The sequence below is a fragment of the Corythoichthys intestinalis genome, chromosome 20, assembly GCF_030265065.1.
Source record: "Corythoichthys intestinalis isolate RoL2023-P3 chromosome 20, ASM3026506v1, whole genome shotgun sequence".
NCBI classification, from domain to species: domain Eukaryota; kingdom Metazoa; phylum Chordata; class Actinopteri; order Syngnathiformes; family Syngnathidae; genus Corythoichthys; species Corythoichthys intestinalis.
In genome coordinates, this window is record NC_080414.1 from 17,658,046 (window position 1) to 17,675,396 (window position 17,351).

At 36.7% G+C, this 17,351-nt stretch overlaps 1 protein-coding gene across 8 annotated transcripts in view; it reads right to left on the reverse strand.

The window, feature by feature from the left end:
* cacnb2a (calcium channel, voltage-dependent, beta 2a) overlaps window positions 1-17,351 on the reverse strand; it is a 65,987-nt gene that overhangs the window by 5,797 nt on the left and 42,839 nt on the right. For 6 of the 8 annotated variants that reach the window (XM_057824002.1, XM_057824005.1, XM_057824006.1 and 3 more), the window contains 10 exons: window positions 7,444-7,563; window positions 4,541-4,663; window positions 4,338-4,474; window positions 2,831-2,862; window positions 2,581-2,714; window positions 2,216-2,296; window positions 1,572-1,630; window positions 948-1,057; window positions 615-766; window positions 445-540 (listed from right to left, as the gene is read on the reverse strand). In XM_057824002.1, the coding sequence (XP_057679985.1) occupies window positions 445-540; window positions 615-766; window positions 948-1,057; window positions 1,572-1,630; window positions 2,216-2,296; window positions 2,581-2,714; window positions 2,831-2,862; window positions 4,338-4,474; window positions 4,541-4,663; window positions 7,444-7,563 (1,044 nt within the window). Of the gene's footprint in view, window positions 1-444; window positions 541-614; window positions 767-947; window positions 1,058-1,571; window positions 1,631-2,215; window positions 2,297-2,430; window positions 2,451-2,580; window positions 2,715-2,785; window positions 2,863-4,337; window positions 4,475-4,540; window positions 4,664-7,443; window positions 7,564-17,351 lie in introns of all 8 variants that reach the window. The other 2 variants (XM_057824004.1, XM_057824009.1) reach the window with 1 other exon arrangement.

Consider the following 17,351-nt stretch of genomic DNA (forward strand, 5'->3'; position numbering starts at 1 on the left):
TGGCCGAGCGAAAAGGTACATTTACAACAACAAAAAATTGAAATACATTGGTACCTCTATTTACGAACGTCTCTACACATGAAATTTTCAAGTTACGACTCGCCTCAATGGGAAAATATTGTCTCTTGTTATGAAATAAATTTCAGGATACGAAAGGCACAAAATATTAAATGTGATGGTTCACTTACTTATTTTTCCCCCTTCTGTCATTGTTTGCATACTATCCTCATTAAAATATGAAAACCTAAAAATGTTTTGGTAGTTTTAGTTAAAGCAGACACTTTTTTTCATCTGTGTGATTTTGACAAAGATCAGATCACATTTGATGGTGATTTTATGCAGAAATGTGAGAAACTCCACAAGGTTCAGATACTTTTTCATACCATTGTAGGAACCACTTTACTAAAAAAAAAAAAAAAAAAAGACGCCACTGAGGTGACTTACAGGCGGGCACTGCGCTAGCTTGTCAGCTGCCACCATTTGGACGTTGAGGTGTTTGGCTTGAGATTTGCCTCTCGACTTGATGAGTCTCTGCAGGACCTGAAGGCAACAAGGTAGCTAGTACTCCAACTTTTGTTTGAACAATCACAATTCTCATTATCATTGACCTTCACCTTGGCAGAGGTGATTTTGACGTAGACAATAATGGGGGCTAGCGACGTCTTGCCCAGCTGCGACGGATGGTTGATGGTGTCGGCGTCCAGGATGACCAGCTGCAGCGTCCGCGCCAGCTCAAATATGCGCTCCCTTTCTCTCTGGACTTCAGCTAAAAAAAGGTACGAGTATGATATAATAAACTGTGAATTTCACTTGTGAATAAGAAGTACAATTGCTTAAGTGTTTGTTCCTGTTTGTTTTTGCAATATCATGATAACACCGATAAAACCGTGTTAATTTGTGGCCATGATAATCGATTGTGATTCGTAATCTTTCATCACTGCACTTACCCAAGTTGGAGCGCGTATTAGAGCGCTCTATGATAGCGTGCTTGCTAGGATGGTTCAAAACGGAGCGCTTAGCGAGTGAAATGTCCGCCGTCACCCGAGTGATGGATATTCTGCAGGCAAGAACATGATGACAGAGTGTTATTAAATCATTTACTGTGTATGCTTATTGGTAAATGATAAATTAAGGTATATGTAAAGTATTAACTGAGTATGTGCTGTGGTAGTTAGTAAATGAAGAAAATTTATGTTCATGTCATGGCTGCCTTTGGCGGGGATAGACGTCCAATCCATTTTGATTGGGAGGGCTGGCGGCGAATAATCGCCACCAACTCTCCCAATCAAAATGGATTGGGCGTCTATGCCCATCAATGGCAGCAAATGAATAATTAGCAATTCCATCCATTTATGAAGGTCACAGCCTGAATGTGTGTGTTCCGTGCCTCTGACGAGTCCACGTTGAAAAAGCAGAATTGTGCTCGGCCTCAAAGAAGTGCACTATGGCCTATTAAGGACATGCCTATTTAAAGCAGCGACACACTCGCGTCTCCCCGGGCCAACTTGTTACTTTCTCCCTAGGGTAAAAGGGGGGGTAGGAATGAGGAAGGAAGTGGGATGAGAACCTACCGTCCTTCAAATCGGTGCTTCAAAAAGTCAAACAGTGCTTTTTGCATCATGTCAGTCACCTGTAAGCAAAAAAAAAAATAGAAACTGTTTATGTAGCTGGGCACTTTATAAACCAGGGGTGTTAAAGTCATCTTTGTCGCTGGCCGCATCGTCGTTATGGTTTCTTTCCGAAGGCCATTATATCAGTCAACAAGGCTAATTGACCACGAATCGATGATGACATGAATCGACAACTGGTTTGATAGTTGATGAATTGTTTTGAGACCTTGATGACCTCAAAATTGTCCAAATCTTATTTTTTGATAACTAATACAGTTGTACCTCTACATATGAAGTTAATTCGTTCCAGGACCTTGTTTGTAAATCGAAATGGTCGTATGTCAAGCAGGATTTTCCAATAAGAATATAATTCCATTAATTCGTTCCACAGCCCGAAAACATACACTAAATCCTTAATAAATACTGCTGTTACTATTGCAAATAGCAATTACAAAGCGCAAAACAACTACAATATGAATAAAATAATAATAATAATAATAATATGATAATAGCAATTATATTAATAATAACTGTAATAATGTAAGAAATCGAGTTTTTCAACCGCGGTTGAAGAACACTGCTATAGATCATGTGCTTGAACGCACCTCGTAGCCCTTGAGTGACGGTCCAACCAGAACCACGGGCCGCATGGAAGGCACAACATCATATGGAGGAATGTGTTCCGTCTTCACAGAGGAAGAATAAAAATTATAAATGTGAAACATCAGAAATATACCAAACGACAACATTTATAGCCAAGAATTAGTTAAACAGCAGCAAGAGAAAGAACGTTGAGTTAGTACGCATAGGCACAACTTACCGACTTTTGCTTCTGCTTAGCTGCGGTAAGCAAAAAAGAGGAAAAAGTTAAGAAAAACAGGAAGAAATATGCATGCTTGCGGTGCTGGGGAAGGATGAAAAAGATGTGGCGTTCACTAAACCTAGGAAGAAGTGCTGCCGTCCGCTTTACCTTCTTAAAAAAGGGCATTCGTTTCTCTTTTGCTAAAGGGGACGTGACATTGTTTGCGCCGCAGCGAGGGGAGCGCAGGATGACGGGTGGCTCATTGTCGTCTGTGTCTAAGCCTGTGGTGTCTAAGTCAATGGCTGTCAACGGTGGTTGACAATTATATGGAGGAGAACACGGGAAAGTTAGTTTGCTTGTGAGTAATACTCACCAGACGATGGAGGAGTAGATTTTCGGGAGTTGGAAACTACCTCACCTAAACTAGAGGAGGAGTTTGCGCCCAGTTTGCTGGAATAAAAATGGAAAGTAATGATCAGAGAATGTTTTGTTGCCTTTGATGGTGATAGATCTACAATCCATTTAAACTGGGAGAGTCACGAAATGTGGAGTGAAAAAAGTGAAAGTGTCGTAACGTGACGTAACAAAATGTAACGTGGTGTAACCTGACATGACGTACCGTGATGTGACGTAACGTACCGTGATGTAATGTAACGTAAGATGTGAAGTAACGTAACGTAGGTTAGTGTGACGTGACACAGCCTGACGTAACGTGACAAAAAGTAACTTACTGTAACATATTTTAGCATATTGTAGCATAGCCCAACACGACGGAATGTAACATTACACAAATAAAAGTCAAAAAAGTGAAAGTAATGTAACGTGGCGTAATGTAACGTAACATGACATAATGTGACGTAACATGACATGACATGACATAACATAACATAACGTGATGTAGTGTCACGTTAAGTTACGTAACACGATGTGACGTAACGGAACAGGACGTAATGTAACATGATGTAACGTAACGTGGCGTAATGTAACGTAATGTGACATAACCTGATGTGACGTGATTTAACGCGACATAAAGCAACTTACTGTAACATATTTTAGCATATCGTAGCGTAGCCCAACACAACGGAATGTAACATTACACAAATAAAACTGCCAGTTTGTGGAAGTGAAAAAAATGAAAATTAAAGTAATGTAACATGACATAACGTGACGTAACATGACATGACGTGCCGTAACATAACGTGACTTAGTGTCACGTTAAGTTACGTCACACGATGTGACGTAACGGAACAGGACGTAATGTAACATGATGTAACGTAACGTGACGTAACATGATGTGACGTAATGTGGTGTAACGCAACATAAAGCAACGTACTGTAACATAGTTTACCATATCGTAGCGTAGCGCAACACAACGGAATGTAACATTACACAAATAAAACTGCCAGTTTGTGAAAGTGAAAAAAGTGAAAACTAAAGTAATGTAACATGACATAACGTGACGTAATGTAATGTAACATGCCATAACGTGACGTAAAATAACGTGATGTGTCACGTTACGTGACGTAGCATGATGTGACTTAACAGAACGTGATGTAACGTAACATGACGTAACATTATGTGACATAACAGAACTTGATGTAATGTAATATGACGTAACATGATTTGACATAATGTAACGTAAGGTGTGATGTAACGTAGCATAACATGACACAGTGGGACGTAACGCCACATAAAGCAACGTATTGTAACATATTTTATGTAACGTTACGTTATTTTAACATAACAAAAATAAAACTGCAAGCCCTCCCAGTCTAAATGGGTTGAATGTCTCTCGCTATCAATGGTAGCCAGTAAGTTAACATGGATATTTGACTTATATTGCAGTCAGAGGCAGCCATTGAGTTAAAAAAAAAATAAATAAATTGACATTGTTTTAATTTTTTGAGTGTGCTTATTTATCTTACCTGGAATGAAACTTTCCCTGTTTGACCCTCTGCTCTTGTAGAACTCGAGTATTTTCCAGCTTCACCGGACTAGGAATGAAACCGATATCGCAACCTTCCTTGACTAGACGCCCTATCCACCAGTCGTTGTTAAATTTCTACCACAAATAAAAAAAAAAAGACTGTCAACTGTATTTCACCGCAAACGCTTTTCAGGTTCTCACCTCTTTGACGTGAAGAAAGTCTTTAGCCTCGAAGGAGAGCGCCATGCCGGGTACTGGGACATCGTCGTCGTGACTGGGGCTGTAGTTGACGTTTGTGCGGACGGCGAACGCAACGGGTTTCGTCTGCCGGGAAAGTAAATGAAGCACAAGTGTGAAAAAATTGCCCTTCACGTCGAAAGCAATGACGCCTCCATTGTACAAGCGGCGTACAAGTTCTTTGCGTGGGTGACAAACAAGGAGACGGCGTCTTTTGTTTGCGTCCATTGTTCCTGTGAGGAGAAGCATCTGAAGTGACAAAGCGTCACTGACGGTTGGATGGTTTTGAGTGTAGCGTTTGCCACGTCGGCTGTATGATCGATACGTTTCACGGTTGCGAGCAATGTTCACGCCGTACTTTTAGCACTGTTTGTCCTGAATTGCCGACGTGTTCTTCTCAAGGGTGTTTTTGTCGTTGACTTTGAGATGTTTTAATGATTGTTACTACTATAGGGGCCAGGATATTTTCTATACTGCTTGCTAGGCTGCCACGACGAAAGGATTATCAAATTAATCGATCATTTTGATAAATGTAATATAACGCTGTTTTTTTTTTTTTTTAATTATTATTTTTTTAAAAAGGGGAAAAAACTAATTTTATTTAATTAAAACAGGGTTTCTACAGTTATCAGCAAATCTTATTTAATGCTTTTTAATGCCACTATAAATTAATTGAACCCCAATGTCCAACTGCAGATAGTTTCACACACACAAATTGTAAGTAGAGTTGCCCGATAATTATTTTTTTAAAGGATATCCCGAAATTGTCCAACTCCCAAAATCCGATACTGATATGCGGTTATGGACTTAACATATTAGGGCTAATTGTACTGTGATGCCCCACTACTTTAACAATGATAAATGTAACAACTTCAATGTTTTCCAATAAGCATTCTGTGAAAAATTGGAGAATAAGTTCAACTGAAGTTATGGAAAAAGTGTTTAAATTGCACAACTATATTTATTGTTGAAATCCGAATACTGCAAACATCAGGTTTTTTGAACAAATGCAAGTGTAATGTGACAAAAAGGCACTGCCATATCAAATATGGCTCACACAGTGCTTCCGGCTCAAAATAACAACAAATAACAACAGCTTCAAGACAGTGAATGAGATATGTAATGAGTTTATAATTCATTATTATTAATCATTTATTGTTCATTTAAATTTTGCACTATGAACGCAAATGTTCTCACAAAAACAAAAACAAATCCCAAGCATCTTAGTTTGGAGACATCTAACGGTCAATAAGCATAACTGCTGTGCTAAGCTGTGACAAGCCCTTGTACAGAGGCAGAAGGCTTCTACATTCACTTTGAAGGCAACATGCATATTGGCCCAAAACCGATAATGGAAAACCGACGTCGATATAATTTTATATCATTTTAAAATGCGTTTATTGGCTGATATTATTGGGCAGCCTAAAGTATCAGCTTTCTCATCCCGTAATGATCTTATGTTCTCTTATCCCAGCTACCTGATAATATCAGACAGTATAATACAATATAATTATAATGTAAAAAAGTTTTTTTTAACTGTCATGTTTAGATCATTATTAATGCCTCTAACATTTAGCTTAATGCTTTTTAAGGCCTGAATTTTGACAAAGTCCTTTTATTGACATTTTACGCCTTTAATGACCCGCATAAACTGTAAACCTGTAAAAGAAATGTTCTAAATAAAAAGCTACGTGTCAAAAACTGTAAACATTCTCTTATTTATTTTTGTTTTAATTTATAACTTTTTGTACTTCTTTAAATTAAAAAAAAAAACAAAAGCATGTTCAATTATTTAGTTTAGTTTTAATTTACTTATTTTTTTATATTTTAAATTAAAAAAAGAGGGGGGGGGGGAACTAAATATTCTTTTATTTATTTTTGGTCTTAATTAATCTAATTTTTTTATAGGAAAAAAATAAGGTAAATATTAGATCTCTGATTAGGTTTTGTTTTAATTTATTTTATTCATTTATTTTGTAATGTTTTCAACAAAAAAGGTAAAAAGAAAAAGTAAATATACTCCTATATATTTCTGTAATAATGTATTTTCCTTTTCTTTTTAAATTAACTAAATAAAAAAACAACAGAAAAACCCAGTAAGTATTCTTCTATTTATTTTTTATACATATATTGTATATTTTTTTTTATATTTAAAACTTAAAACATTTCAGAGGAGTTACCAGTAAATATTTTCCTTTATTTAAATACTTTACTTACATTGTAGAATAAAAATGGTCCAAACCCTATCAATAGTAAATATTCTCATATCCATACAATAATTGATATTTTGTCTTATGTATTTACAGACTGCTCGCCACCCAATTGCAGTATTCACATTCATTCCAACATGAAAAACTTTGGCATCGTGTCAAGGCCCATGAAAGGCCACATACGGCAACGAGCAAAAAATACACCCAGCATAGCCATGTATGAAAAGCACCGTTAGTAGCGGGAAGCCTCGACTCATAAACAATCCCGAGCCGGAGCGTCTGCACTTCCTCTGACCTCGACCGACATTCGTTCATTCGCTCCTCCCATTCAAAATTGATGGGACGTCTCTCCCCGTCAATGGCAGTGAATGAGTTCATTGCATTTTGCTACAGATACAATTGCGTGATAGACTTTTTTCCCCCCCTGCAACACTTTCCTTAATTAATTCAGTAGATTCAAATTGTGAAATTCTGGCACAGGCAGGTGGCGGTTAGTTAACGAAATGTGCACATTGGTGCTGATCCAAATGCTGAGTGAAGGGAAAGTATAACTTTATGATTTGTGACTGTGCGGGTATACTTAGAAAAGTACTGTAAGTGAACATGCAAGGATTAGTAAGAGTTAGTGCATGAATAGAGTAGTTCTGTGTGGCGTACCTTTGCCTTGTCAAGTTGTGCCTGAGCCTGCCTCTCTGCCTCTCTGCGAACTGCCTCTTTGTCCTCCTCCAGAGACACATCAGAGTCTGATGGACGGCTGGTGTAGGAATCGGCCGAACCCTGCAAGAAACGCACAAGATTTTTATTTTATTTTATTTTTTAAAACTCATTCTCACAACAGGCACTTTTTTTGCTTTTAAAAATCAGCCTTGAAATAGTTTTGTTGTACCTCTAAGTTACTTTTTTATGAGTAATAAAAACAACAATGAACGAATGAATCGATACATCAATAAAAGAACAAATAAAAGCACCTAAAAAAAAAAGAGAAAACATGGTGTCTATACACCTACGTATGCAGTAAAAGGGGAAAAACATAAAGCATCTGATAATATCGAGAAGAGCAATGACATTGTCGTCTAACACAAAAATTAAACGCTAAATAAAGTATCAGAAATATCTTACCCATAATTTTCGCACTACAAGGCGCACCTGACTATAAGCCGCTACCCACCAAATTTGACACGAAAATGGCATTTGTTCATAGATAAGCTGCACTGGACTATAAACAGCAGCTGTTCTTACTGTATTATGGGATATTTACACTAGAGCTGAAACGAATACTCGAGCAACTCGAGTAACTCGAGTTTAAAAACTGATCCGAGTAATTTTATTCACCTCGAGTAATCGTTTATTTTGACAGCTCTAAGCATCACGTTTCGCTCGGACTACTTTTAATGCGGGACAACGCGCCGACGTCACGTGCGTAGAGGAAGAAGCAATAAAAAAATATAAAAAACATTTCCGCAGCCGACAGCCGCTCCAAACTACGCCGACGTTGCTAAAAACTAGCCCGCGTGATGTTAAGTGGGTAGCAGGTAGCATCTGAGGAGTCTCATAGAGATCACATGTATGTTGAACTAGATGCATTATGATAGAGTCGGCCGCGTCTGGGCAGCGGTAATAAACAGCGGCCATCTTAAAGCAGTAGAGCGCTAAGCGCTAAAAAATAAGATTAACGTTACTGTCTGAGTCACTAGCTCACGCAACGTTAGCCCTGCGGAGGGCTAGGTTTCTATTAATTATGACCACTTTCGATGCGTGGCTAACGTGTCTTACATACAGGCTTTAACATAACATAGCTTTGTGGAGTGATATGGGTGTAAAATAAAAACTCAATAATGCTAACTATCAATTTTAGCTTAGTAGTCATTGCTGGATAAAACACCAAGTAGCACTGGTCCCTAATGTGCTCCAATACAGCCTGTATCATACATTTATCTTGAACACTGCAAAAACACAAAATCCTATCAGGACTTACAGTTTAGAGTAGCGTAAAACTTAACTAGAACTTAAAAATGGCTTGACACAAATAGAAATTCAATTGAAACAGGTGGGAAAAAATCCTAACTTTTAAGTGATGTGTGTTATCAAGCGTAATGGCATTTTTAGGTATAAATAAATATATATTTTAATAAGATCTAAAGGTTTTTTGAGTGAAAGCAGTGAATGTCTTTTTTTTAATTCTAGTTACATCTGAGATGCAATTGTTGGCTGTTTTCAACAATATACATTGAAAATAAAGACATTGATTGACTGAAAATGGTTCAAGATTAGATGAAATGTCTTGTTTTCTCATGTATATTTATAATTGCTCTTCACCTAAAAATATATTTGTTTTATCCGATTACTCGATTAATCGATAGAATTTTCAGTCGATTACTCGATTACTAAAATATTCGATAGCTGCAGCCCTAATTTACACCAAAAGATATTAACCGGTAACACTTTATTTGACAGCAGCTTCATAAGACTGTCATAAGACCAAATCAACCACAATGAACCTTTGAACCAATTGGCTGCAAAGTTTCATTGCTTCAAGAAACTTCATTTGGCCATCACTGTTCTCTTGGGGAAGACAATCAACCTCTGCTGCCACCTTCTGTCACCACTGTTGTCAGCACTGTTTTTGCCTCCTAGGATGCACTGCAGCACTACAGATGTAAATAACAATCAAAATTCATGTTCTGTGCTAATTGTTTCTTCAGTTACTGTTCTAATTGTTTCATTAATTGCTAGTTATGTAATTTGGTAATACTTTATTTGACAGTGGCGCCATAAGATTGTCATAAGACCCTTATAATTAATGATAATGATAATCATTTTGTGCCATCCAGCAAATTATCTCACTTTTAAATGGATGTAAAAAAACTGAGCTGGACATAAATAAAGCTAGTGACATGATTTGCCAAATGACACTTAATGACATCTCCATTTATTCATGCCCATGATAATGTCATGTCATAATTATGAGTCTTATAACGCCGCTGTCAAATAAGAGTTACCTATTAACCCAAATAAATTAACAAATAAGCCGCACTGGATTATAAACCGCAGGATTTAAAATGAGGGAAAAAAGTAACGGCTTCTGCTCCGATAATTACTGTAAATAAGACAGTGCCCTGACAAAATTGTTCAACAAAATGAATAAAATAGTTAAGGCACCTGAAAATACTGTAACAATAGTGATTCATAAACAAAGCAGTCATAAAATAGATTACATAATGAATTTAAAAACAAATAAATGATGTAATCTGTAAATAATTTTAAAAATATAACATAATTATCAACCCCCCAAAAAAAATGAAAGAATAAATAAAAAAACAGAGTAAAACTGCCTTTAAAAAAATAATTTAAAAAAATATTATATATAAAAGGTTAACACAAGAAACAGTGTTGTTATTGTCAGCCCTTTTAATTTTCATCTTAGCATTTTGGACTATAATACTTATTAGTCTTAGTCTTAGTCATATTTTAGTCATTTCAAAATGTGTATATCTTCGACTAGTTTTAGTCGTTTACTTAATATTTTCATCTGTAAAATTCGAAAGTTTCCCTCCAAAAATAAGAAGGTTTCCATTTCCAATGAACATTGATAGACAAGCACATACTGTTGCATCTACAAGTATCTACAAATCTATCACTTGATAATACACACTCCCAGGAAAACAGTAGCCTACATTATTTTCAATTAGTTATACCCCCCTGGACGCCACGAACTGTATGTAAAAAAAGCTTTCTGAGAGTTTAGAAGGACGCTTGCCGTTAGCAATGGCCTAGTGCTGACGCGAATGCTATGCTAACGCTACGAGTTACATTTAGCACTCAGCAGCACAGACCTTTAAAGGCTAAAGCAACATTGCATATTCTAGCTTGCCAAGATAAGACAAATCTTACCGTGTGTCTCAAAACAAGCAATGGGGAGACTGGAGAGGACACTAGACTAGTGGGTGAGGTGGGGGGTGCAGCACGTCACATGAGTGACACAACCAGGCAGGCTAACTACACATAAGATGTCACACATTTTGAACATGTGATGGAAACTATGGCGCATTTTCGTCTCGTCAAGTTTTCGTCTCCCAAGACACGTTTTTAGCTCGTTATGGTCTCGTCACCGTCATGAAAAAAGTTGTTCGTCGACAAAATATTTTCATTATAATCATCGTTGACAAAACCAAAACTGAATAGAAAACACACATGAAAGAGGGTAAAATTAGCAATCCCAGTAAAATGATTGAAGAGATTTTTTTTAAAACAAAAAAGTTACATAATATGTAAATAATAGAGGTGTGGAAAATAATCAATATGGATTGTGGTCGAGATAAAAAGGTGTGCGATGCGAGTGTATAGATTCATTCACTGTACATCGGTGCAAAGACGACGTAAAATCAAGATGCATTTGTTCGCTGTGTGTTTTATCGGTAATCTTCAACGTTGCATCAATATTTTCCACGTTGTACTGCATTCTGTCCTTTTTTCCGAGGTGTCTTGAATGCACCATCAGCTAGTGCTACAAGTTAACATGGTGAAGGGTAGCAGCAGTGGCGCTGAAGCGGATAAGATTTTCAATGCACCCTCAAAATTCAAATCCGTCGTTTGGCAGTACTATGGATTTTAAAAGAAACATGGCAGACTTGACAAGACTCACGTTATTTGTAAAGAATGCCGCGCTTCTAAACCTTACAACGGCAGCACAACAAACATGGGTACTCACTTGAAGAGACAACATGGTATCGACGTCGCGAAAACGACAATGCAGGGGGCTAACAACAAGACTGATGAGAAGGAAGAGAAGATAACTGATTATTATGGCAAGAACAGTAAAGCTACTACTTTTGTGAAGTTATTATTTATTGTTTTTTATGTATGGACATTGCACTTAAGACTCTCTGTGAGAGTGGTCAGTTTATAGCAGATGTCACTGCCAAGTTGTTTGTATTGTTCTTTTCACAAGCAGTTGTGATTTGTTAAAGATAGACCTTATTGTGAAAGGTCATTATTTGTTTTTTTTTTCATATTACTATTTGGGATATAGATGGACATTGCACTTACGACACTCAGTGAGAGTGGTCAGTTTACAGCAGATGCCACTGCCAAGTTGTTTGTGGTCTTCTTTGCATAAGCAGTTGTGTGTATTTCATATTAGGTTTTTTCTGGCAGACAGGTATGTAGACATTGCAAAGTGTTACTTAAGTCACTCATTGAGAGTGATTAATGTTACTGTAACGTTTACACGTACAGCATCTTTAAGCTATCTTTATTTGTTTTACCCTTATATTAATAAACCAAAGCCTTTTGTAACATACTTAATTGCAATATTATTTTTTTGTTTGTTTGCTTGCTTAGTAGATTTTTGCTTCACACTGAATCGGGTTTGATTGAACTAATTTATCAAAAAGCATCACAAACAGGTGTATCGCACTGTATCGAAGTGCATCACATCGTATCGGGAACAGGTTGTATTGTATCATATCAAATTGGGATGGAGGGTGAATCACATCGCATCGTATCGAAAACATGGATTAATCGCAAGCATCGTATCTGGCAGGGATTCAGTGTATCGCAAATTATATCGTACCGCTGGAAGGGCATCGAGATAAATATCTAATCGCCACAGTAATGGAGATCCACATCTCTAGTAAATAATGAAAAAAAAAAAATTCTAAAGTACTAGAAAAATATTAAATAAAACTGCCTTTAAAAATGTAATTAAAAACAATTAAAGGCTCAAATAGAAACAAAATGGTAAAAATAGCAATCCCAGTAAAAATATTGAAGAGATCTCTATTAAACAAAAAAGTTCCATACAGTGGTACCTCTACATACAAAGTTAATTCGTTCCAGGACTTTGTTTGCAAGTCGAAATGGTCGTATATCGAGCAGGGTTTTCCCATAAGAATACATTATAATTCCATTAACTCGTTCCACAGCTTGAAAACTTACACTAAATCCTTAATAAATGCTGCTGGTACTATTGCAAATATTGTGATAATGTAACGAATCAGGTTCTAATGTGGCGGATGTGTTTTGTGTGGTGTACCTGAATGCACCGCGTGGCTGATTTGACAGAGTGAGGGAGGACTTTTTACTTTCACTTTGTTCAGCTGCGGCGGACAGTAGGCATGTTTTGTTGCACAAGTTCTGTAAAAATTTATTAAAAACCGACGACGCTGGCGATTTTTTGGTGATGTTACCACAATAATAATTGTCAACTTAACTTATAAAGACTGGCAAACGGAGGTCGGAGTAGGACCGTCAAGAGCAGGGGCGGACTGGTAATCTGTAGCTTCTGGAGGATCACAGAACGGCCGGACCTCTGCCATACACACATCACTGTTTTTATCCCCCTATTCGCCATCATTATCTACAGTTCGCACCTAATCCGACAGGTGGCAGCAATGCGCCTGGCTATTAACCGCCAATCTGATAGGAGGAGAACGAAGAAGTAGGCCATTGCCGCAAGTCGCTGTGACTCTGAAAGACTTGTGGCCCATGAAGGGGCAGGATAGAGCGATAAGAGCTTTGGCGGACTTTCTAGTTGCCACCGGGCTGAGATGGAATGAAGAGGGTTACTTGTTAGGGATATTGGCAATTGTTATCCACCAGGTAGCTACAATTTAAATGAAATAAATGGCAACTAAAGAGCTAGTATTTTAGCTATAAAACAACGTATGCACACGTAGCAGCAATATTAATTCAGAAGAAATATAACAAAATATTAATAAAATGAATGGTTTTATTTTAGAGTTTAGGTAGTTAAATTGATATGATATATATTTTTAATCATTTATATATCGTTTTGTTTTCTGGTTAAAACTTTCCAATGAAGGTTATGTATACAGGATTTGTCTTGAAATGTTTATTGTATTTTCATTTAAATTGATTATTTGTGTGGCAAGATTAATAATGGCATAAACAATGAAGTCATTTTATAGACACAGGGGATAGGTGTTATTATAATCAATTGGATACATAAAACTTGCTTTTAAAAATAAATTCTTTCATTTGTTTATTCAGGTTGACCATAGAGCTAGGGCAGAAGATGAATCCAACTCCAGTTCAGCCTTGCAGTACTTTGAGCGCCCCAAGTCAGGCAGTCACAGTCTAGACACATTTTCTTCATTTTTCTCTCAAAGTGCACGAAATTGATGCATTTTACAATAAAACATTTTTTTTTTTTTTATTATCCCGGGGGGCATGCCCCCGGACCCCCTTAGAAGGTCTGTGTTTCCCTTCGTACAGCGATTCTTTTGGGCTGGGCTGAGTCAAAGTCCAGGGCTGCTTTTTAGTCCCAGTCCGCCCCTGGTCAAGACATTGTACGGCCGTATTGTCGAGCGAGTACAAGGACGCGCACACCACGCTCATATTTTTCTATCATTTCCATCTTCATTTCAATTGTTAGCCTCACATTTTTCCTTTTTTTCACCCCCTGCACTAACATTCTTGGAACCCATTTTGATTTCTCTCGCAAGAAAATCCGCCGTGCGTCTTGCGGGAAAACAAAAAACCGCAGCGCTGTCATAAATCGTCGTATTTCTAGCATGTCGTTGGTTGTAGAAACAAAAGGCGAGTGAAATTTTACGTCAAATGCTGAAAAGATCCTCTGTCAAGCGATCGTATGTCGAGGTAACACTGTAATATGTAAATGATTAAAATAAGCAAACATAAAAGTACCAGAAAAATATTTATCAAGACACTGCTCCAAAAAACGCACCTGAAAAAGTAAAAATAAAATTGTAAAAAAACAAAAAACAAATCTGTTATTAATAAAAACACCCCAAAACAAATTGAATGATACATTTAAAAAAACAAAAGACAATGAAATAATAACAGTGAAAAGAACACTGCCATTTAAAAAATAGAACCATAGTGAATACAACACCTAAAAGACTAAAACAAAATGTAAGTTTCCACTTTGTAGTAAATATTGCATTCCCCCTTCAACAACATACATATTTAAACAACATGCTTGAAAGCCAAAGAAGAACATGAACATTCAAACCCGTCACCCCACATGTTTTACACTAATTCGCGTCGAAATGTATTGTCTCAAGAGTAGACAGGTGCTTTAAATACGAGGCGTGAAGCCTCATCTGCACCCGTACGCAACTTTGGCACCCACACGAGAGCTTTTCATTCATCTCACTGCACCAGCACAACACGCTGCTGTCTGAGTTAAAAATAGCTTCCCTCGCTTGCGCTGCCTCATTAGAATTACCCAGCCGTCGCATGCATGCCGCGGTGGATCGCTCCTTGTCTACATTACCTGATTTAGGGGATGAAGCCGTTGTTGTGATCACGCAAGGATAGTCGTATTTGGGCAAAAATAATTTCCGCCTTTGTTCGTGCCGCATTGAGAAGCTCATTATAGAATCTTGAATCTCAACATGCTGCTCAGTTGTTTCAATTCTTAGGAAAACCGTGGTTTAGAGTAGGGCTGAGCAATTTTAAAATCGAAATTCTTTTAAGTTAATCTCCGTGATCAGCTGGGACATATTTAATTGACCATAAAAGAGTCAAGCAATTTCAAGTGACTTATCACACTCCAGGTAAGATGAACTGGGAAGCTAAACACACATAACAAAGGAAATTACACATTTTGTGCACTAAAATAGAAAATACATTCAGTTTTCATACACCCGCTAGCTTGATGCTATTATACAATCGAAGGCGCCATTCAGTTGCTTACGAAAATTAGCATTGCTTTGCAATTGATATTCACACACAAATGCCCCAGTAAAATCTGAGACAAGAAATATCACAACATTTTAGGGCTGCAGCTATCGAATATTTTAGTAGTCGATTAATCGATGGACTAGTTAGTTCGAATAATCAAGTAATCGGATCATGAACATGAAAAATTAAAATACCTGAAGAGCTGAGCCTCAAACGGTATAATTTTTTTTTTAAATGAGGACCTATATACAACAAAAGAACAATTGGCTAACTTACATAAAAAAGTCCGCTGACTAAAATGCTATAAAATGCTAAATTTTTATTTACAATGCTCTATACAAATGGTTCAGACACATATTCCGACAAAAATCGGCTAAATATACCTATAAACTAAATTATGAATGCAGCAAAAAACATAAGGTCAAACAAAACTTAGCTTATTTTGGTCTTAACGGGGAGCAGTTGGATTCAGCCATGTGAAAACAGGCAGAGCAGAGGGCTGTGTATCCACCGTAATCAATAAAACTAAGTTAGGGCTGTCAAAATTAGCGCGTTAACGGGCGGTAATTAATTTTTCAAATTAATTACGTTAAAATATTAGACGCAATTAACGCACATGCCCCGCTCAAACAGATTAAAATGACAGCAGTGTAATGTCCGCTTGTTACTTGTTTTTTGTTGTTTAGCGCCCTCCGCTGGCGCTTGGGTCCAAATGATTTTGTGGGTTTGGGAAGTGAGCATGGTGTAATTATTGACATCAACAATGGCGGGCGAGCTAGTTAATTTTTTGATTGAAAATTTGAAGTTTTAATAAAATGAAAACATTAAGAGGGGTTTTGATATAAAATTTCTATAACTTGTACTAACATTTATCTTTTAAGAACTACAAGTTTTTCTATCCATGGATCCCTTTAAGAGAATGTTAATAATGTTAATGCCATCTTGTTGATTTATTGTTATAATAAACAAATACAGTACTTATGTACCGTATGTTGAATGTATATATCCGTCTTGTGTCTTATCTTTTCATTCCAACAATAATTTACAGAAAAATATGGCATATTTTATAGATGGTTTGAATTGCGATTAATTACGATTAATTATTATTTTAAGCTGTAATTAACTCGATTAAAAATTTTAATCGTTTGACAGCCCTAAACTAAATGCAAACACTTTAAAAATAGACCATTACAATGCCACTTTAATTAAATGAATACTCGAAGCAACAAAATTAAATTCGAATATTTTTTGTCTAATCGAATACTCGAGTTAATCGATTAACCGTTGCAGCACTACAACATTTACAGGCTTTCTTTCTATGCTGCCAAAAACAAGCTTTATCAACAAAGTATTGTTTTTACAGAGGCAGAGTATTCAGTACAGCTAATTTTATGTTAATTGTTACTTTAAATGAGAAGTTTCTTAGGTTTTCATTAAAGATGCACGATAATATCGGTTACCGATAATTTTGAACCATACCTATTCTTGAATAAAGAACATTTCTGACAAGCACGTTTTTTAGGATTAAGTGTAATAATTTATTGCTTAAAATAAGGCTGTTAAGCTTATTTTCAGCTATTTTTCTTCAAGAAATCTGAGTGAAATACACTTGAAGAGCTGGCAGATCATTTCACTTATTTCCAATAGATTTCCATTGAAAACAAAGGGATTTAACTAGTTTTAAGGAGGTGTGTTTTTGCATTGTAGTAATGTTATGTTAGAAATGGCTTAATTTTAAAGGCATTTTCGTGCAACTTAGGTACTCTGTCAGCAATGGTTGCCAAAAGTTTACCATTACACAATGTCAGACAATGTCATTATTTAGATGTTGGAATCTACTAGTTGTTCACATTTGATTTTGAAAAAAAAGAGCAATAAATTATATTTTTGCACAG